At 39.6% G+C, this 22136-nt stretch overlaps 1 protein-coding gene across 16 annotated transcripts in view; it reads left to right on the top strand.

The window, feature by feature from the left end:
* The first annotated feature begins 1065 nt into the window (after positions 1 to 1065).
* Positions 1066 to 22136, top strand: part of camk2d1 (calcium/calmodulin-dependent protein kinase (CaM kinase) II delta 1) — a 108743-nt gene continuing 87672 nt past the window's right edge. For 14 of the 16 annotated variants that reach the window (XM_017310420.2, XM_017310419.2, XM_008434857.3 and 11 more), the window contains exons 1-2: positions 2596 to 2737; positions 5728 to 5822. In XM_017310420.2, coding sequence (XP_017165909.1) covers positions 2676 to 2737; positions 5728 to 5822 — 157 coding nt within the window. In that variant the 5' untranslated portion in view covers positions 2596 to 2675. Of the gene's footprint in view, positions 1160 to 2438; positions 2461 to 2595; positions 2738 to 5727; positions 5823 to 22136 lie in introns of those variants that run through there. The other 2 variants (XM_008434849.3, XM_008434851.3) reach the window with 2 other exon arrangements.

Genomic DNA, 22136 nt, shown 5'->3' with positions numbered 1-22136 from the left:
AAACTCTCTTAAGACCAGAATTATGTAAAGGTCAAATGGAATAGTTTTTATATTTATTTCAAAACAACGTGTAATCAGTAACTGTCTTTCTAAAATATACCTCAATAGTTATATTGAGGTATAACTATTGAGTCGAGCGTTTTTTCCTCTGTTTAAAAAGCCAAGAAAACCCATATCCTGTCAGGTAATAAGAGACGTAAAGTTTTGTTCCTCTGTGAAACACATTACAATCAACTGAATCTACAGTAAAATTAACTAAAAATGATTCCAATGCTGGTCAGCCCCGGCTCCAGACGAGTTTAACAGGGGGACAAAATGAATCTGCGTAGCTGAACTAGGGGTGTAGTGATACAATAATTTCACGATACGATATATGATATTCTGGTCACTATACGATATGTATCACGATATTTGTTGAGCGATACAATTCGATACTGTTCAGTGCATTTTTACAATTTGAAAGATTTTAGGACAGTGATTTTAGTGACATTTTGTGTTCCATAGACTTGAATTTAGTTAACTGAAAACTGATTAAAATCACCAACTAGACAATACCTGAATCTGATTGGACAGTCTAACAGTCTGCAGCTGGACAAAATGAATCAAAGATGCAGTGAGAGAATTAGTTTCTGTCATTTAATTCATGTGTATTTGACATAAAACTCAAAGGTTTAAACGGTAATCCAGGAGCAGAGTGGGGAGATTATCAGCTTCTGTAGACTCTCAATATGCAAATGATTGCACTTATGTTTTTTCTTTTGAACACTGTGGCTGCATTTTGGAGTAAAAATGCAGCCACAAATCCAGTCTTTCGGACTATGGGAAAAAAGGTTTTTCTACCTTGGCTCCCGGAGTTAGCCGTGGCTGTAAACTGTTTACTACTAACTGTTAAAGTCGTGGCTCCGCCTCACCCCGTAGTGATCGACTCTCTGCAGCTACGCAGCGCCGCTATTCCCCTGCTTGGATCTCTGAGTAGCTGCCTCTCAGACTGCCAGGATCTCATCGTTCTCTCAGTCTCTGATACTCTTTGTCTGTTGCTAATAAAACTGATCGATCAGCCATTGTTACCATGGAAATCCTCACTGCGCCGCGGATTCCGGCTGCGGGTTTTTCTTCTTAGTCTTCCTGCTGATATCATCAACCCATGTTCATTCTTCAGGTAATCCTTTATATACAGAGCAGAAACCGCTAAGATAAAAACTAATTACGAAGTGAATGCTACCAGTCGAAATGTGCATTAATTTCGCGATCTTACTGCTTTTGCAGCTGCTCCGTTCGAGCAGCTTCTCCGTTCCGCTTCTCTTTCATGGTTACTTGCGCAACTTTACTTCGTTTCTCAGCAACAAAATACAGCCCATCGTCATTTATTGAAGATTTTACATTTCCAAAAACACAGGAATCTAATGTTTCGTTTCGTTTTGTACGTTTGGAAGCTCATTCCCTCTCATATAATCAGAAAAACCGGGGAATGGCGGCGCTTTTGACATTTTCTCTGACATTCAGAAAAATATGGTTTACTAATTTTAGCATAACTCCGGTTATACTTGGTCTATTAACACCATTTAAAAACTGGTGTGTAGTTTATAATGTGCACTTTAAGCTCAAGTTGAAAGTAAGACTGAGGGAGGCGGAGTCTTGCTACGACGTTAAAAAGAGCTATAAGGCTATGGACCCTAACGGATCGATACTCGCGAATGAAAAATCGATACTTTCTGAGGGCGGAAAATGTCGATATATATCGCCAAATCGATTTATTTATACAGCCCTAAGCTGAACACAGACAACATCAGTAGACTACAGGCTACTTGTTAACAAGCTTAACGTGCTATATTGGTATTAGCTAGTCATCTTTTAGCTAACATTACCTGCATCCAACTGCTTTACTCAACTCAAGTCGGTTAGTTTGGGGGGGAACTGCAAAGTTCTTTGCGTTTTGCTGGTTTGCTGCCAAGTTTCAGCTCCTGCGTAGCTGTGCTCAGCAGCAGCAGGTCTCCGCCGCTGTCCCACAGGTGTAAACCCAGCGTGAGCGTCTCAGGGTTCATGTTGCGCAACCTGTTTTTGCGCTTGCAAAACAGGTTGCGACGTGTTAACAACGGATTAAACAGTTAACTGCTGAAAATAGTGACAGAGGACACAGATATGGGAAGTGGGGAAGCCCCTAGTGTATCAAAGTGACATAGGAATAACAGAGAGTTGGCCATTCTAAGGCAAAAACAACAAACAGCTTCCAGTCCGGGGGCGGGGGGGCAGGGGGGGCATGGCTGATTCTGTGGGCGGGCAATGTCCCCAATGCCCGCCCATGCCGCCGGGCCTGGTCCTATTGCAGCTCTGAGTATCAATGTTCTTCCGTGTGTGCTTTTATTTTGCTGGGTCAGTACCGGATATGGGGAGGTGTGTGTGTGAGTCTTGACTGTGTTGAACGGATCCAAAGTGTCAGCGCAGAAACAGCCACAACAGCAGGTCGCTTCGTCCCTGTGAAAGCCGGGGGGGGCGGGGGGTCCACGAACCTGGAACTGGGAGTAGAGATTGCGCCGCAACTCATTCAACCTAATTGTATTTCTTGTCTTTTCTTTGGCGGCGGCGGTTCCGAAATAGGACCAGGTGACATACAGGACGCGGAGGGGAAAGACTCCCAGAGTATTAGGACAGCTTTCAGTTTCCCCGCTCACTTCAACATGGCTTCAACCACCTGCACCAGGTTCACTGATGAGTACCAACTGTACGAGGAGCTGGGAAAGTAAGTTGTGTTCATTATTTTGGGTGGTACAGTACAGGGTTCTACCGGAACCACCTACAGAAGCAGGACGCCTCGCTAAATCTCGGTTTAGAGTCTCTTAAGGTGTTGGGGACACTCCTAACTCGGCTCTATTCTAGTTCACGTAATCAGAGAAGGACTTTTGAATCTGACGTTTCTGTTCCGATTCTGGAACGTGAACATGTTGGAGCTGTGAACGAGTTGAGCTGAAAACTCGCCTCCTGACCTGTTTGCGGCCACTCAGGTGTTTGAATCAGGACAGACCTGGAGGCTGGTTCTCCAACCTCTGCCCTTTGCATCAGAAGCTCCTTTTGCCTGGGGTCAGAGGTCACTTTCTAAGGAACTGCTTATTGTTTCGCTTTGTCTTCAGAATTGCGATTCAGTATGTTTGGAATTCACGATGAAAATTAATATATGAACAGGATAGAAGTTTGAAAGTTTAACTCGCAAAGTGCACCTAAAAAATACTTTTGTATGTTATTTTATCCTGCTGTCACACTAACTTTGTCAGAACTGCTTCCCAAACTGCTGCAGGCTTGTGAGGCTAGAGACTCAATTCAGTTTAGAGAGGTCCAGAAATTCTTATTTGAAATTCTTATATTATTATAGTTGGTAGAGCTGTTGCCTTGCAGCAAGAAGGTTCTGGGTTCGATTCCCGGCCCCGGTCTTTCTGCATGGTGTTGGCATGTTTTCCCTGTGCATGGTGGGTTTTCTCCGGGTTCTCCGGTTTCCTCCCACAGTCCAAAAACATGACTGTCAGGTTAATCTCTAAATTCTCCCTAGATGTGTGTGTGACAGTTTGTCCTGTCTGTCTCTGTGTTGCCCTGGCAAACAGGGTGAACCCCGCCTCTTGCCCGGGACGTTCGCTGGAGTTAGGCACCTCGCTAGGGACAAGGGTGTACAGAATAATAATGGAAGATGATGGGACAAGGGATAAAATATGGTAGTTTACCGGCCAAAACGGGAGACGGTATGCAGACAACTGAACAAGACACCGAGCACAACTTCCATCTTCACGAAATGCAAACAAAAATGGAGTTGCATCAGATTTTAGTGTTTGTAGCTTGAAGCAGTGGTGGTCCTGGTTTTTCCACCCTTCCCACCCTAAGGGCGTGCCCCTTAAACACCTAAGACATTCCCAACAAAGTAGTTGATGGAGGGTGGGGGGCCCTGGACGCTTGCCCATGTCACCCATATTAGAAACCTCCACTTCCACAAAGCATCTCTCCTGCTAGCGATAGAACCACATGTTTGTTTTTGGTTATATTTGCCCAAAATGCCCTGATCTATAGTCCACTTGGCCTGTGGGAGGCTTGGGATTCACAGGTCTAAAGTGCACCAGAATTTACTTTGGGTTTGTAGGCGGACCAGAACTTGCTTTTTTGGTCAGAGTTGCAGATTTCTGCCCAGGTCCCTCTTGAAAATGAGATCTGGATCTCAATGGTTAAATAAAGGGGAAAAAAGAGAGTTTGACTATGCATTCACACCTCCTGCCTCATTTTAGGCAAATAAGCTTGAGTTGCAGATTAAACACAGCTGGTGTGATGCACCCCAATATTATGGTGATTATATTAGGGCTGAAACGATTCGAGTACCTTAAAATTCCTCGAGAAAAATTGACCTGCCTCGAAACTTTGTTATATTATGTTTTATTATTTAGAGCATTGTGTTCCAGCCGAGACTTTATTTGTGCTCTCACTTCCGCCTGAGTTGTTGACAAAAGCTAAGTGTTGCAGCATAATGTCCAGGTTTCAAGTTGGGCCTGGGAGGATTTTACTGATTCATGATAATGTCTGGGTTTTTGTTGTTTTTCGCGGGATCAATAAACATCCTTAAAATGACGGGAGCGATGCTTGGAGTACTTGTCCTCTAGGAGCTGCTGGTTCAGAGCGCGGCAGGATTATTTATACAGGTGAGCAGATAGACTGAACACTGCGGGCGGCTGTGCTAATGCATAGCTTTACTGAAAATACCGGAAAATAAATTTCATATCATCCCAGTCGCAACCAATGGGTGGCAAAGAATTTAGTATCCACAGATTTTAGCTATTTGAGGGCAACTATGGTTTCTAACCACCGTGAATACCGGGGGTTCAATATATCACGGAAAATAAGGTTTTAGAAAGTTGTAAGCAGCATATATGTTTAGGGCTGCGCAACATATAATCCAGGGCTGTTGTAAATGAATATTTTAGTAATCAAATAATCTATCGATTATTCTTACGATTAATCGGGTAATTGGATAAAAAAGTCAAAACATTGGTAAATCTAACATAACAGCTGTATTGCCATCATATATCAGTCCAATTTTTTACATTTCAACTTCTCTAACAACTTTTCTGTAGTTTAGAAAATTAACTTGTAACAATAAAAGCTCACTTTGCAAGTTAATTATTTCTGCATATTTTAATAAAATCCCAAATATACTGTAATATGCACAGTGTTTTGGCCAATATCCATGTTTTTTTAAATTATTTTTGATCGCCACTCTTTGGGTTGCAGCCAATTGGACAAACCTGTATTGGCTGCTATGAAAATACCAGCTAATAGTGTTTGAAGTACATCTGCAACTTTGTGTTTTATTTATCTGACATGAGGTATATGAAAAAATCGTCGAAATCCACAAATACTGAACCGCAAACAGGCGCGAGTCCACTATATAATAGTAACCGGTCCAAGCCTACTTCACATTATTATTCGGTTGTCTAATTTCTTTGGGAATAATAAAGAATTATTTTTAATGAATATATTTTGAAATTGATTGGAATAAAACTTGCTACTTTATTGTACTGATGTAATCAGTGATTAATTAATATAATACAGTATTAACCCATCAGCGCTGAATGCAGTCTTTCAGGATCTCGTTTCCATAGAATTCCAGAAAACAAGGAAGCGCCTGTCCATGTGAGTTCAGAGCATGCAGCAAATGTTTGATCACACAACCTCTGACCAGCAACTCTTTGTGTCCTGCAGGGGAGCTTTCTCTGTTGTGAAGAGGTGCATGAAGATTTCCACAGGACATGAGTATGCTGCCAAAATCATCAACACCAAGAAGCTGTCTGCCCGGGGTAAGAAACTAGCATCTGAGGAGAAGTCCTCAGGCGCCGCGTCTCAGCGGGAAGACGTTTTAGCTGCGTCACCCCTCAGAACAACTTCCTCTTTGCAGCCACAGGCTTTCTCACGCCTCTGCAGCCTCATCATGTCTGTAGCAGCAGAAAGTCAATGCAGCTGCAGTCTAACCACAGCTCACTCCCTTCAGCTGTAAATTCACTTTTCTTTTCCTTTTTTAAACTTCCCCTGCCTTCATCCACAGCAACAGGTCGAGCTTTGTGTGACTCATTCTTCAAATAGTGTCTGACTCACGCAGATGCCAGCGGTAGCGGCTGGCAGAACAGTGGAGTGGTTTGTTTCTCTTGCAGTGAGTGTCTGTTCACACCATTTCCCTCTTTTTATTTTGATAATTAGGTGTGCAGCATGGGCCGGCGCTCCCTGCTGTCTGAGTGTTGCACTGCTGACTGATACCTGCTGCAGACCCTCACACAGAGAGGAACTGGCTCAGTGGGCACATGTTGGCTTTAGTGTGCAGAGTCTCAAAGGAGCAGGGGATATATCCTCCCACCATTAGCAGCTGCATGACGAAGAGCAAAATATTTGATTCATGCGGCTGGGCTGAGAAGGGCTGAACCATCTCGTAGTAAACTTGGAGGGGAAATCTGATCTGTGCTGGTTGCCATGACTGTTTCCATCCATCTTGTGCTCCAATGGTTGGCTCGCTGAGCTGATGGTAGCTGATGGGGACAAGTTGGAGGAGCTGTGCAAGACCACCAGACCTGCTTTTGCAGTAATCTCGGGCGGTCTTAGAAACCTGGTTTGGGTCAGAACTGAGAACAGTTTGTGTTTTTCATTCTTTTCTGTAAAATGGATACAGTACAATGACTAAAAGCTGATGTTTTACCTCCCGCACTTGCTGTAGGTGGAGAAATGGAGAATCATGTAGCTTTTGCACAGATGAGCAATGTTGGATGTCAGAGCAAAATGTGTGCACTAACTTGTGGCTTTTTAGGGTGCATTCACACCAACCATGTTCAGTCCGTTTTAATCCAACTCGATTGTTGGCCTGGTATGAGGTGTGAATGCATAATCGCACTATCAAGTGGACCACAGGGTTTCCCCCAGAAAACTTGCTCAGTCTGGTGGTCGGGGCGCAGAGGGGGGCCTACCGTGTTTTTATATTAAAAGATGTTAAGTAGACAGAAAAAGTAACAGGAAAACATTGCTAGTAAAATGCAATTTAAACCCACAGTTAGACTGAAAAATAATAAATAAAAAAAAATTACAATTAAAATGAATATCAATTATTTGCACTTCTGTTTCATCCAAATTAAGTCAGTGGCTCCATCAGGCCCCCCAGGGCTTTAGGGACCCATAAATGCTAATATTTTAACACAGACCACAGATATATAAATGTAACATTTATTTATTGGAAATATCAATGCTGCTAAATTTGATTTAATGGTTTCAGCATGCATAAAATAAAATATTTTGCATTGTTTAACTTTTAAATCTAAGATTTTAAGGAGCTGGCAAGTTTACTTTGTAAAAATTCAAAGAGCAATATTCATAAATTGTTTTCTTACAATAGCTGCAATCTGATGCTGTGAGTTAAATTTTTGAATTTCAGCTCTATTTGTTCAGAAATACAAATTAATAAACTGCAATTATAACTTATTGCTTTTTATGTTGACCAATTAAACTATTCCTCATCTTCTAGATTTCACTAAATCTAACGCAGAAGCTGATAGAGGTGCTGATGGTTTTAGTAGCAAAAGGGGCCCCTTAGACAAATTCTGCTTCAGGCCTCATACAGCCTTGGACCGGCCCTGCATGATGACTTAAATCTCTCCCGGCTTTACATGCATAACCTTAACTTTTAGGAATAAATTTGCTCCGCTAGAGCAACGGAGACGCTTACAATCCAGTTTAAATTAATTTAAAAAAAAAAAGTTATTTTTTGGATTATTAATTTTTCTAATGACAAAAACAAGCAACGTTTGGACTGGCGAGGGGGCTAGTATAAAGACTGGCAGGCTGCCAGGCTTATAACACACTGGTTGTATCTTCAGTTGAAACGTTCCAATTGTCCCATCTCTTAAGAGGAGGAACAAAAGCTAAAAAAATGGTGAAATGGATCATTTGAGTCCGCCACTCAAATGGTGGACAAAAGCAGTAACATCGTGATTAAAAGTAATATGTTGGATTTAATTCAGCCTCGAGCTTCTGATGAACTAGTTCTGATTTCTGCTCCAGATGCGAACCAGGAGGACATTGTGAGGCTGTGCGTTCAGACCCAAGCAGGCGAAGTGCCCATAACTTAAGTGGAGTCGTTTAATTTATTATAAGTTATTGGGGCCACAGTTAGTGGTGTTTGTCACCACGGAGAAAAAGTTGTTTGTGTTCATCTGCTTTATGTGTGATGGAATCTGGATTTGTGTGCAGCTTGCTGAATGTTAATTAAACCGCATAAAAATTAAATGCAACTGAATAGCCTATGTCAATATCAATTTTAATTTGACGAGTAAAAATGGAATATGACGGGTTTTTGTGCTGTCAGTCAAAATGACAACGCAAAATGATCATCTAGCATCTCTGACTGTGATATGTAATTTTTTTTTCTTTCATATTTTTCTTCCAGCACTACATGACCAAAGTCAATAACCCATCTGGATCATTTGTCCTGCAAAAAACCCATCCCTGAAATCATTGGCAGTTTAAGTGAAACCCTGTCCAGATGTTGTGACTGTGGATCTTGTGTTCAGTGGCAAGACAGGCTGGCAGGAAGGGAAAACTAGGCCAGTGATTAACAGACAGTGATTCTTGGACTCAGTGGAGTGGAAATGATCACTTCACAAACCCACACTGATGTGGAAAAGCTTGCTCAGGTTTTAGGGGCAGCCATTCTGTCATTTCAACTTCTGGAAAATACCCGGGGCTCCAGCTGTACACGGTGCAATGCTCATTACCATGGAAACAGACAAAAAATGGAGAGCCAAATATAGTCTGTGGTGAAAGAATGAAGCTGAACTGTACTTTATTACTGCAGATGTTTGCACGTGTGGGGAGATCACTTTTCTAAAGGATGACCAGATTACATTCACAGTGTCAAATGGGCCTTTTTGGTCAAAGTTTATCTTGGGTAATGTGCAGTATGCTCACTGTACTGCACTGTTCACTCACAGAAAGCAGCCACCCTTGCAATCAAAGACTTGAAATAAGTTGTGTGTTGGAAGTCAGCCTGGCTGCTGCTGTCAGCAGCTCAATAAGCCACTTAACCATCACACTGCTAGGACCAGACATGAAGCAGGAGTCAAGATGGGATATCTGGTATCATACGAGCATGAATGTAAAACAAAGCAGAGCCATGAGCAGTTTGTACACAGAATTATCCAAATCTCCTCCCTCTGCTCCTGGCTGACACATAGGAAGTATCATTTGATTCCTACTGAGTTAGACCTTGTATGTTGCCTCCACAATAAAAGCAGAAGCATTGGCTTTCTTTCCATCCAATTATAATGGAAATGTTTAGGAAACTTTTGAAATATTGCTGAAAAAATAGAACTGAAATGAAGCATGTTTCCATCAACTGGCTTGGAGCGAGTCAACCAAGTTACGCAACTAAAACGTTACATCTGGATGTTTTAGGAGAATATTACAATATTCAAAAGAATATTCACTGAACTCCAATCCAGAATTGCACAGCATTCTGGGAGATGTAGGCATAGGAAAGACTTTTGCTGCTCACTTAAGCAAGGTTGGTGGCATCGACTAACTCACTCACTCTTTGGTTACCTGGCAACAACCTGAGTTTTCTCCACTGTGCCTCATAGTTGCTTAAAAATGAAAAAAATGTGGAGTGAAAATTGGATAAAACTGGAAACGTCACAGCACAGCTTTGACACCATTTTAGGTATTTAAAAGAAAACAACAAATCCATAGTCAATTTAACAATTATCTATATAAGCAATTATCGATATTGACCAATATGAAATGCTTATACTGTGATAAGTTTTTCAACCAAAACTAGCATTCCAACAGGCTCACAGCGAACTGACAATGGGTTTTAGTCAAATGAATTGCTCTTGTTCTTGGTGTTCTACTTGAATTTGACATTGAACTTAAGTATTAAAAGACATACCAAGTGAAGATGAAGAGCGTGTATTTGTGCCAAAAATAAATTCATGCTGAACTTCCATTTTTAGCATTGATGCACACCTGCTTGGAGCTTGCTGAAAAGATCTCGTTGGACCAATGCAAATCAGCACGACAAACAGAAATTAAGCAACTGTGTAAAAGAACAAGTGTCTGCCTAATTCATCTGCCTGCCTAATTTCCCATCAATCAGATGGTGAGAGTTATTATTCTTTCCCTTTAAAGAGTGCTATTTGTATCTGGTACAAAACTGTTGAGTCAGCAGAACAGTGGAGAACACAATGGGAGAGGTGGGTAATCCAAAACCTGTTCAAATGAGGAGTGCTGACTTTCTGGAGAACTTGTAACAAAACTCAAGACTGCTTTTTTTTCTATCTATGGAGCTTGGACGGAGTACAGATTACATGGCGTTCAATTTGGGAGGCAACAACTGCTGCAAACTGGGACTTTTAAAACAAATTTTGCTGCTTTATATTACAAAAAAATACCCACAATTTTCCAGTAGGTCAGGAGAGTGGGATTTGGGTGTGTGCTATGTGTGCATTCATATTTGCATTTGGTCGTTGCATGTAAGGATCTATCGTGATGGTGTTTGACTTCTTCCTCAACTAAACTGATGGCTCACAGCCTAACAGTCACAACCTTTCAATTACACCGTGTTCCAAATTATTATGCAAGGGATATTTTCTCTTAAATGGTCAATGCAAATGATGGTCAGTATAATTTTCAAGTCATGAACTATTACAGTATAAATCAAATTTTACTGAACAAACCTCCCAATGAGAACAGTATTTTTTCCAAAAATAAACTCAAACTGCACTGTTCTAAATTATTATTGCACAGCAGATTTTCTAAACATTTTATGGATTATAAAGAACTGCAAACGGTCACGCTTTGAAAGTGCAGCATTAAGTGGTCACAGGTACTAAAATCAAAAGCTATTTCAATGTAAAACATCTTAACAGACCGAGTTGCATGTTAACATAGGACCTCTTCTTTGATATCACCTGCACAATTCTTACATCCATTGAACTTGTGAGTTTGTGGATAGTTTCTGATTTAATTTCTTTGCAGGATGTCGGAATACCTTCCCAGAGCTGCTGTTTGATATGAACTGCATCTTGATATGAACCCTTAGATCTTCTGCTTGAGGATATTCCAAAGGTTCTCAATAGGGTTGAGGTCAGAGGAGGGTGGTGACCACATCATGAGTTTCTCCCCTTTAATGCCCAATAAAAGGGGCACACAGGAATTCCTTGCAGCATTCCTGTGTCGTGCTGCAAGGAATAAGCCCCTAAAGACCCTTTAAAACCACAAAATAAAATCTGAATATGTTTCTAGAAAATTCTGGTGCTGACCTTTAAGTTTAAGTTATGATACTTCCAAAATATTCAATTCCTACATATTTATAGGTTGTAACATGAAAAAATCCCCCCAAAAATAAGTTTAAAGCAACTTAAATAATAATTTAAATAACACATGACTTGTATTGAAAACCACTGCAATAAATAAATATTTATGAGAAATTTTATTAGATGGAGTTACTTATTAAAACGTTTTATTTAGAGCCTCGCGTTTTTTAAAGGTGTAGCAGAGATTAGATTTGTGACTCTGAATCAAACTCATATCTTAGCAGCATTTTAATCTTAGTTTGACTTCTATGGGTCTCAACATGTTGTTTACTGAGAAAAATACTTTTATTAATTGCTACTTACTAGTTATTTTTGATGGTGCAGCTTGAACAAAAATAACGTAAACCACATTTTACTGTAACTTTGCCGACCCCTCCAAAATTGCTCTTAAAAAATTCCCTGTTTATGGTCCCACCCAATAATGAGATGGGATCTACACCCTTGCCCATATATGCCCAGCATATTATAGGCCTGGTGGCCTATTGCAAGCGTCTTATGTTGCTCTGAGCGCTTCACTGGCGGAGCAGATTTAATCCTAAAAATATGTTTATAGAAGATAGGTGATAGGTATTTTTCTCGAACCTCCATTAAAAGAACCACAGATAATGTATATGAATTTTATGACCAAGCTTTTGCAAAAGGAGAAGACTCGGCAAACTGCTCCTCCAAGCCGTTCACTGAGCGTCTGAAGACCTTTGGTTACAGCTTGTCTTTTATTATCAAGCAGAAACAGGGAGGATAGCTAAAGAAGACAGCAGAGACAAAATATTACTGAACACAGGCAGTTTCTAAGATAGGGAGTATTCCGGTTGATAAGAAGGCACCTGTAGAAACGTAATTTAAGGTCTGGGAAACACACAGTTAACTGTTTCACATGAAGACAAACGGGCAGATGGGGCCTCCAGGTCAGTTTATACAGACAGAAGGAAGAGAACACTTTAAATTGAACATTAGACTGAATATGAACTAAAGTAATAACAAAATGATAATACCAAAAAATCTCTAACAATAGGTTTAGTTTATGCAGTTAAAACTGGACCAATCACACCGCTGGCGCCTCTGCGGGTTGCCTCGCGTGCTGCAGTAGCTGGATTAAGTTTATCTTGGCGCGGATCGCGTGCGCCTCCTTTCATGGTCAGCCTGTGTCCATACAGGTCAGCCTGACCATACATATTTACATCAACCCCCTGTGAGGAATTATGATTCCTTTCAGAGTTTTTGATCAAGGTAGGAGTTTAAACACCACTCTGGTTAGCTCTGGTTGCGCAGCTCTACGTGAACTGCAGGAATAACTTGTAGACGCCCTTTCAGAGGTGCGTTGAGTGAGCGGGGAGAATGATATTTGTGATCAAAGAACTGCATCTTTGATCACAAATATGCAGTTTGTGCAGCTTTTCCATCTCAGCACGCTGCCCAGCGCCCGGCTCTGCCTGCGCTGATGAAGTATATCTGTGTTCCCGGTTGGCCGGTGTATTAGTTAATGAAGTAACTAGAGATGTGCCGATCAGGTTTTTTTTCTGCCGATACCGATCACCCATGAGGGCTGATCACCAATCACCGATCACATAATAATTTTTTTTTTTATCAAACACTACCGATTACATTATGTGGAAAAGGAACCATGAATTCACCTTAATTTAGACAAAAACTTGTTTTTAATAACTTTTTCCAAGAAGAAAACTAAACAAAACAGGAATTGTGTAAATTGTACTGCTATCAATAATACTATCTTTAACAGACTGAAAACATATGGAGGCTCTGAAGAGGCTAAATAATGCAAAGGGCCAAAATAAAACCTCTCAACATTGCCAAAAAAATTCAAGTATAAAACGTTACACTCAAAGGCAAATACAGGATCCATTACAATAAACAATCCTGAGTTACTGAATGAAAACTTCCTGATAGCATGGCGGCTAGCTGATTACTGCTAGTTCTGAGTGGCTGTTTCTGACTGAGCAGAGTAATTATGCAGAGCAGGGAGGAGATCGATTATTTTTATAGAGATTATCTGTCTCATGTTAGGACAGCGAAAGTTTTAATACGTATGTAAAAATAATTTTTTTAGGTTAGATGCTGCAGCTTTAAACAGAGGTTCGGTGTGAGAGTCACTACCAGGTGGAGCAGAAGCGGCGCTCCGTCTGTGAAATATTACTACCTGTAGCGTAGCAGCGGTTCAACAGCGAGAGCAGAACCAGCGTCTTACATCGCAGCTCGAAGACTTAAATAATTTTCCAGGTTATTTGTTTAGCTTTCTGACCGTCATGCTAATCCAGGTGAGTGTTTGTAGCTGTGCGCTGCTTTACCTGCTATCTGATCCTCCTTTTTTACTGCAGTGAGCCTCGATGTAGCCAAACTCCGTCAAGTATAACATTGTTTTTATGTCGTATTAGCTTCGTTGTGTTGATGCATTTTGACCTGCTTCAATTTTCCGCCGCAACACACAAACTTCCCCATTCACTCAGTGCGTTATAGTTCCACATCGCTTAGGATTTGTTGCTGCGCGTTTGCGCAGTGTGAAGGAAAGAGGAGACCAGCTGCACAGGCAGGCTGAGAAATGAGATGCAGGTTATCGGTATCGGCAACAAGAGCCAATGATCGCCGATCACCGATCATGCTCTTTTTCACGAAAATCGACCGATTATGATCGGTGGCCGATCGATTGGCACACCTCTAGAAGTAACGCTAAGCTGATCATACAGGTTCAGCCTGATGAGAAGCTTTCGCGGTGTCCTGTCTGTAACGCATCGCGCTGATTTTGTATTATTATACTATTATTTTTAGCATTATTTTTCCAGTTAAACGATGCATCAAACCGTATCAAATGCTTTGTCCACTTAGTCAGAGTTAATGTTTGCGGCCACGTGGAGATCTGAGAAACTCATCCCATAAACTCGACCAACCAGAATAGTTTCTTTGACGCTTATTAAAAACTCAACAGACACAAGATGAAAGAGCTACTGAAGCCACATTAGCAGCATTGAACTAAATCTCCCATTTGTTCCTCATCTCTGCGTAGCGCAGCGGATTACCTCTTCATGCAGGGCCGGTCCAAGGCTGTATGAGGCCTTGAGCAGAATTTAATTTCGGGGCCCCTTTTGTTGCTAAAATCATCAGTACCTGTAACATCAGTTATAATTACAATTTACTAATTTGTATTTGTGAACAAACAGAGCTCAAACTTAAAGATTAAACTCACAGCTTCAAACTGTAGCTATGGTAACAAAACAATCCAACTATGAATATTGTTCTTTGAACTTTTACAAAGTAACCTTGCCAGCTCCTTAAAATCTTACATTTGAATGTTAAACGACTTAAAATCTTTTAATTTATGTAATTTGGATCAAATTTAGCAGCATTGATAATTTCAATAAATCATTTTGGTCAGCAAAGAGATCTTTTCTCTTTCCAAAATTGCTTGAAACCTGAGGCTGATTAATAATGTGGAACATCATTAGGTAGATTTCCTTTAATTGAGCTAATCAACCCAGCTCTCTGAAATGAATTATAGTGATTCAAAGAGCCCTGACACACAATACCATCTATAAATTTAATAGCACAACAAAAAAAATATTTGTATGACACTTAAATCCAATTTGCATAATAATTTGGTGTATGTTGAGGTGTCTGCCTTCCCATTTATGTTTGCACTGTGAATGTTTGCCTGTAAAGCAGAGAGGAAGTTTAAGTTTAGTCACTGGTCACCTTAAACCCATTTATTTGTTTATAGTTTGTGAAGAAGGAAGTCACGCTCGGTCTCTTCAGAGGTTTTTGTGTCGTTTCCATCAGTAGTTCTTGGTGCAAAGGGGGAAAAGGCTGGGTTGGATCATTGGACTGGGTGCAGTTTAAAAATAGAATCATCTTGTTCCCCAATCGAACACAGTCCACTGGACTATCAGTTGTGAAAACTCTACAAGAAGTAGCTCTTGTTTTTTTTTCTTCTTTTGTAACTTCTTTGATCATTCATGATCTGTCATCGATGAGAATTAGAATTTAGATCTTGATGCTAAAATGTAAGAACTTTGTTTTCATCATATCTATATCTGATGATTAAAAGAGAAGAATTTGCTCCTCATGATTGAATTTGCTTTATATACATGATCATCTGCTGGCATCATTACACTGCACACTCCTAGAACCAGATATCTGTGGAACAGCAGATTCAACACTTGACCTTCTTTGTACTTTGCTGTCACTTGGTACTTGTTTAGTGTCGTCCACCTCACGGTAATAAGCTGTTTCTTACTTTTGCATTGCTGCCGTTTTAGAGCTCAGAAATGGAGAACTTGAGATGTCGCCTTCTCCTTGTGTCTGATTTTGATGCAAAGTGGAGTATTCTCTTTGGGCTTTCATCAAGCAAAATAGGCCAACCACTTGAGGGACAGACTTCTTGCTTTAATTAGGGCCACTCTGTCTAGCTACTGTAGTCTACTTACAGCCTCTATCAGAGGTGTTTTCATCTGCTTTTAATAAAACCTCTTTTGGAACGAAAATGATAAGGTCAGTTCCATCTCCCTGAGGCTTTGGGATTCTTCACAAATGTCACTTTCCTCTCATTACTTTTGTATTTCATGAAGTTGATTTTCACAGAAAAGTAGACCGTAAATGCATTGACATGTACAATAAAAAACAAGTGTGCTGTTATGTTTTAGACACCTTTCTTAATTTGAATAATGGACTCTTGCTTTGCTGGTGAAAAGTGGGGAGATTTTTGTTATAGCAATGTTTGCCCTGGAAGAGGGGGAATGACGATGAAAAGTGGGTATTGAATCATATCTTACCACACAGATTGCTTTGCCTTTTCCTTGTTTTGTATTGCTTTTTTATTATGTTTTTAAGGTTCAGAATGGAGCACAGGGACATTTTATTAACCATTTCAAATCATTGTCCACATTCTATTAAGGTTTTAGAACTCCGGTGCTGCACATTCTATCCCATATATCTCACCTTTGAACCTGTAGTATGAAGCAGCTTTATAGATTGTATATTGCTTCCTTTAAGAAAAATGGTGAACAAATTATAGTCACAGTTCTGTAAAAAAAATTCCTCCTGGTTAACTTCAGGTGTAGATGGAGCTGACAGAGCATGTGTGACTAATCGAGGAAGTGAACTTCTGTTGCACACAAGTGTACAGTTGAAACATATTTGAATAGTGGGGGAGAAGGGTAGGAGGGATAGGATGTTGTTCTGTGTGTGTTCTTTAACGGACTTCTCACTCAAAACCTTGACATTTCTTCTCTACTTCGGTACCTCAAAAAAGGTTAAGAACCACTGAATTAGACTATGTTTATACAGGGGTGCTGTCTTGAAGCTCACAGTATTTTTGGATGTTGATTGGAGAAAAAGTTTTACCCTTAGACGGCACTGGCAAGATATCTTAAATCCGTTGTATTTGTCTTGCCAGGCCACTAGGTGGCACTGTGATTTTTTATTTTTTTTTAGCATGCAGTTGAAACGCACATGCGCTATTGACTCTTAGATTGTTCTATATGCAAGAAACAAGAAAAAGGTTTTTCTTGTTACCTGGTGGATTTTTTTTCTTGGGGAAAAAAGTTATTAAAAACAAGTTTTTGTCTAAATTAAGGTGAATTCATGGTTCCTTTTTCCACATAATATAACCAGTGCTTATGATAAAAAAATAAAATAAAATATGTGATTGGTATCGGTGATCGGCCCTCATGGGTGATCGGAATCAGAATTGGCAGGAAAAAACCTGATCGGCACATCTCTAGAACAAACCAAAAACTCCCACCCCCAACTCCCTACACTGCCCAGAACTGAAAGGACATAGTTATCTCATTGTTATTTTAATATTAGGTTTCCGTTATTGTGACTCTTTTGTCCCATGTTGTGTTTGACACCAACTTCCCGATGGGACTAGAGACGGTAATGAACCATACGACTATAATCTCTTTTTATATGCCAATATTCATTTATATGTATTGTCATGTTTTAAAAATAAACCAAACTACACATCTAGCTAAAGATTGTAATCATTTGAACATCTAGTAGATTTAATTTTATGCGAAACTGCTGGTGTTTTAGCATCTAGTTGGTCCTTTTCTGGTAAAATCCAGCCCCTTGTTCTAAGCTTTACTTTGTCCAGAGGATGTGGACACTCGGCCATTGAGAAACAATTACTTGCTGGTGGCGTGGACTCTGGGTAAAATAAGATAAAATGGTTTCAAACTATAATAATCGCTAATGCTTTAATATTTGTCCCTCATTCCCAGAGAAGGCCACTGATGTAAGGCCTCATACATCAAATTAAACTCAAATTCTGTTTAGAAACTGATAATTTTTCTTTACTTATTTCAGTTTGACATAGTTTAGAAAGGTTCAATTTTCAATCTGATTTAACAAATGTGTGGTTTTTATCTAAAAAAAAAACACTTTTTGAAATCTTTTTAATTTTGTCTGTAGTTGAGTCTTATTTGGTCTAACTTGGTATATTCTCCCAGTTATACTTTTTAGACTCCTGTTCTTCCAACCCAGAAATGGAATGAGACCAGAGGATACTTAGCAACCCTGAACATGAGCACTTAGTTTACATTCTTTAGACCATGAGCCAAGGTACATTATTTTAATTGAAAAAATCACAAGGCACACCACCAACCAAAAATGTAAATAAAGATACTCTGTAGCCGCCTATATGACATATACAGTCATTCTTATCAAAGTCTCTTGAATAGGAATCAAATAAACACAAAAATGTATTTTTATCACATTTTACATTTGTTATTTGCACTTAACATGTCCACTTCAAAAATACACCTGAACAGCCACAACACTGTGGTGTTAAACTTAAAGAAGTTGTAGAAAACGTCAAACTAACTAATCCACAAGCATCTTATAGCCGGAATACAGAAAATAATTCTTATTCTGAAAGAAGCAATGATATTTGGGAAACATTTCACTTCATATTCACTGTTACAATATGAAGAGTTGCATGTACAAAATGTCAATATCTGTGTATTTTACCCACCTGGTGTGAAACCTGTGCATGTTTGGATGAAAACAGCTGATTTCCTGGCAGAAATTGAAGAAAGACAAAGCTCTTCCTCAACATCTCAGTCTGTCTCTGGTTTTAGTTTTTATAGTAGCCAGACTAGAGAAGCTCACTTCACACAGACATGTGGGAAATGGACTCATGTTCTTTCCAACTACTGCTGAGCTTCACTGTCTTTTCCATCACTGTCATCACAGTCTTTCTAGATTCAATGCTCTCACCGCTACCTGTAACATTCATGCATCACTAATTCTCTTGTTTTAATGTAAAATGCTCTGTACCTACTGCCATCTAGTGGTAAGAACATTACATGATTACGCTGCTAGTCACTACTACAGCAGAGACACTTGAAGATGTCATTATTTGCAGATAATTCATTCATTTTCAAAAAAATTTTTTAAGACCAATTACCGGACTGTAGAGCGCACCATACTATAAGCCGCTGGTATCTCTGCTGCTCTCGGTTTTCCATAAGGACCCAGCAGAGGGCTGAGCCATAATAAATCTGCTGGACGCAGCGCTCCGTCTCCAAATCCAAACCATGGTTTCGTTCACACCGAGTTTATGTGCAGCGGCTCTATTTCCCTCCTGTAGTGCCAGATCGACAGCCCTTAACCTAAAAGCTGAATGATATGAGTTTGAAAACATTTCTCCGTCATGCCTGCTGCTAGCATGTGGTTGTTCTAAATGAAAATCAGCGCGTTCTTCTTTGATTTACAATTTTGACTTCTAATGATTCACTTCCTGCTAGAGAGCCCCCTGGTGGTTGAAGAAAAATCCACAGAAAAGCCGAACCGGGCTACAATCCGCATGGTTCAAAGTTTAGGAAAAAAGTAGCAGCTTATAGTCCAGAAAATACGGTACCGTAGGTGAAATTGAATAATTTCCACGCCACACCTGACGATCACTCACGTCTGTTATGACAACTTGACATTAACCAAGAAATCATTACTGTTTAAACTTTACCTTTAATAACATAGAATTGCCTAATTTTTAAAGTGCAATCAGTAATACTTTTATAACAAATTTATATCAGTAATGATTTCTTGGTCAACTTTGTATTAAAAGTGTCATAATTTACCGAATGACGCTTTATGACAACAGTCATAAATATTCATGAAGACATGTTCATGACAAATGTTATGTCATGTTTATGAAAGTGTCATGACAGTCTTATTCACCCCCCTTCAAATAAAGTGTAACCCTTTTTCTCTAGTATAGAAAGGCACAACAAACTTATGATATTTACAGAAACTTTCCATAAGTAGAAAAGAAATTAAAATACATCCAAACTATTTGGACTATTTCTGAGTTATTATCGTGGGGTAATCAGTCATCTGACAGTTTTGATTGTCTCTTATTGGTCTGGATGGTTTAAATGGCTGCTTTCAGTGCCGTTCCATCTGAGCCTTAACAGACATAAACATGCAGTAAACAAATCGATTTTTAATAAATTTTTCTGCACCAAAGAGTTCATAATGATAAACACGTTTTATTATTATAAAACACAGCAAACTAATGGTGGTAGAGGGCAGCACTGGGTTAACTCGGAGAATCTCATCTGTCCGTGTATCAATCAACTCCAAACCTCTTTGTTCTGTCACAATTATTGATTTATTAAATTTTGATTATCATGCTCCAAACTTTGCGAGGACTGACCAACTCGCTCACCCGCTTCCTCAAACACACAGAGCCAGCAGCCAGTCACCTTCCCATTCATACTTGATGACGTCTCGCCCACATCGACACGCCCACCACCAGGTGTCAAAGCCCCTGCTCCTGTCAGATCAATAATTACTTATTTCATTCATATGGCTCTAAAAGAGCCTCAGTGAAAACGTGTTTATTATTATTAACACTTTGGTGCAGAAAATTGATTAAAAATCAATTTATTTACTGCATGTTTATGTCTGTTAAGGCTCAGATGGAACGGCACTGAAAGCAGCTCTTTAAACCATTCAGACCAATAAGAGACAATCAAAACCTTCAGATGACTGATTACCCCACGATAATAACTCAGAAATAGTCCAAATAATTTGGATGTATTTTAATTTCTTTCCTACTTATGGAAAGTTTCTGTAAATATCATGTTTGTTGTGCCTTTCTATACTAAAGAAAAAGATATAAAACATCATATTTCACCAGTAGATATTAACATACATGAAAAACCCGTACATAACCTTGTATTAAAGCAGAAAGTACGGCGCCCCGTAACAAAGGCTTACAGTATCAATTATGCCGCATGAACTGATCAGTAGATTATTGCGATCAAATGCAAAAGAAAAAAAAAATTCCATTGTTTCCTGGAGGCTACAGATTAGCCTCAGATTACTTTGAGACCAAAGTAATCTGTAGATTTTTGTCATCCAGTTTTTGGTAGAGAGAGAAGAGAAAAACATCAAATCATGCAAATGAAAAGTATTGAGCTGGTTTTAATTTGTCATGTGATTAATTGATATATTGCTTATTGTGACAGGCTTACTTCTCAGTGCAATGCTGGTAAAAACTCTTTCAGAGGGTTAGTGGAGCCAACACTGCGTCTTCCTGAAGGCAGAGTGTGAAAAAGGGAAGGAATTTTTAAAGAGACAGGGACCCAATTTAGGTGTTAAAATTCTTTTAAGTTGTATTTTATACAGCATTTTTATAACAACTGAAGATGATAGTCACTTCATTATGCTGTAAAATGGCACCCTGTACTTGGAAACCACAGAATACTGCTGCTCCTTTTAATGCAAGAAACATTTAAACAACTAGATTCACATCAGAAAAAAGGTTCATTTCTCATATATGGGAAACACTTACAGTATGTTATTGTAAAAAAAGAAAGGTAACATCCATCAATCACTTTTTCTCTTTGATTTCTTACATCTTATTTTTTGGGATCTATTAGTTCTATGTTTATAATAGTCAATATCAAAGCTTCAAAGTCCCCGTTTAGAAATCCATACAAGACTTCCTCAGTGCTTTTGTTGGAAAAACGGATAGTTTCTATTCTGTCTTGAATTTGTCTGAGCTAGTGTTCATGGCATCCTCAGCAGTGGATAATTAAGGTTGTGTCACTTCACTGAGATTTGACGCCTCCACTTGAGTGTGACTGACTCTTAGATACAGACTTGATGAGCTACAGGAGAGGGAAACGTGTCCTCGGTTGTTCAGGGTTACACTTCATCAAATGCAAATTGCTCTATACCCTTGTTTTAGAATCTGTCTTCAAGGTAATTGATCAAGATCAATAGCCAATACTTAGCGCTTGTTTGATGGTCTCTCAGAAAGTGTTGTATGAGGCAGGTTCATAAAGGACCAAAGATATGTGTGATGTGTTGATACAGCATTATTCAGGGCAAAGTGAGTGCAAGTGAAATGTGGAGCATGTCCAGAGGTGGATTTGTGTTTTTCTGTGCTTCCATGTGTAATCCAGGGTTTATAATCCCAGTCTCGTGCCACTGTCACTGCATCACATCAAGCAAACCTCCTCCACCCGCCTATCCACTGTGGATTATGGCTGCTTTGAGCTGTAGTGAGTGGAGCTAAGGGAAATGTGGTCATATCTGAAACCCGGCTCTGTCAAGAAAAGGTGGATGGTGGTTTTACTAGATGAGGATTAGGACTTTATCAGCAAGTGATGACTAGGCCTGAAATGATTCCTCGAGTGATTCGAGTACCTCAATTATCAAAATTCCTCAAGGAAAATGTATCTACCATGACGCGTTCTTAAATTAGATTTTATTATTTAGCGCACCGCGTTCCGGCCGGGTTAT

This window comes from Poecilia reticulata, chromosome 18 (genome assembly GCF_904066995.2).
Source record: "Poecilia reticulata chromosome 18, P_reticulata-male-v2, whole genome shotgun sequence".
In the NCBI taxonomy this organism is placed as follows: Eukaryota; Metazoa; Chordata; class Actinopteri; order Cyprinodontiformes; family Poeciliidae; genus Poecilia; species Poecilia reticulata.
Note: the sequence above shows the minus strand (reverse complement) of the source record. Positions and strands in the feature narration are given on the sequence as shown.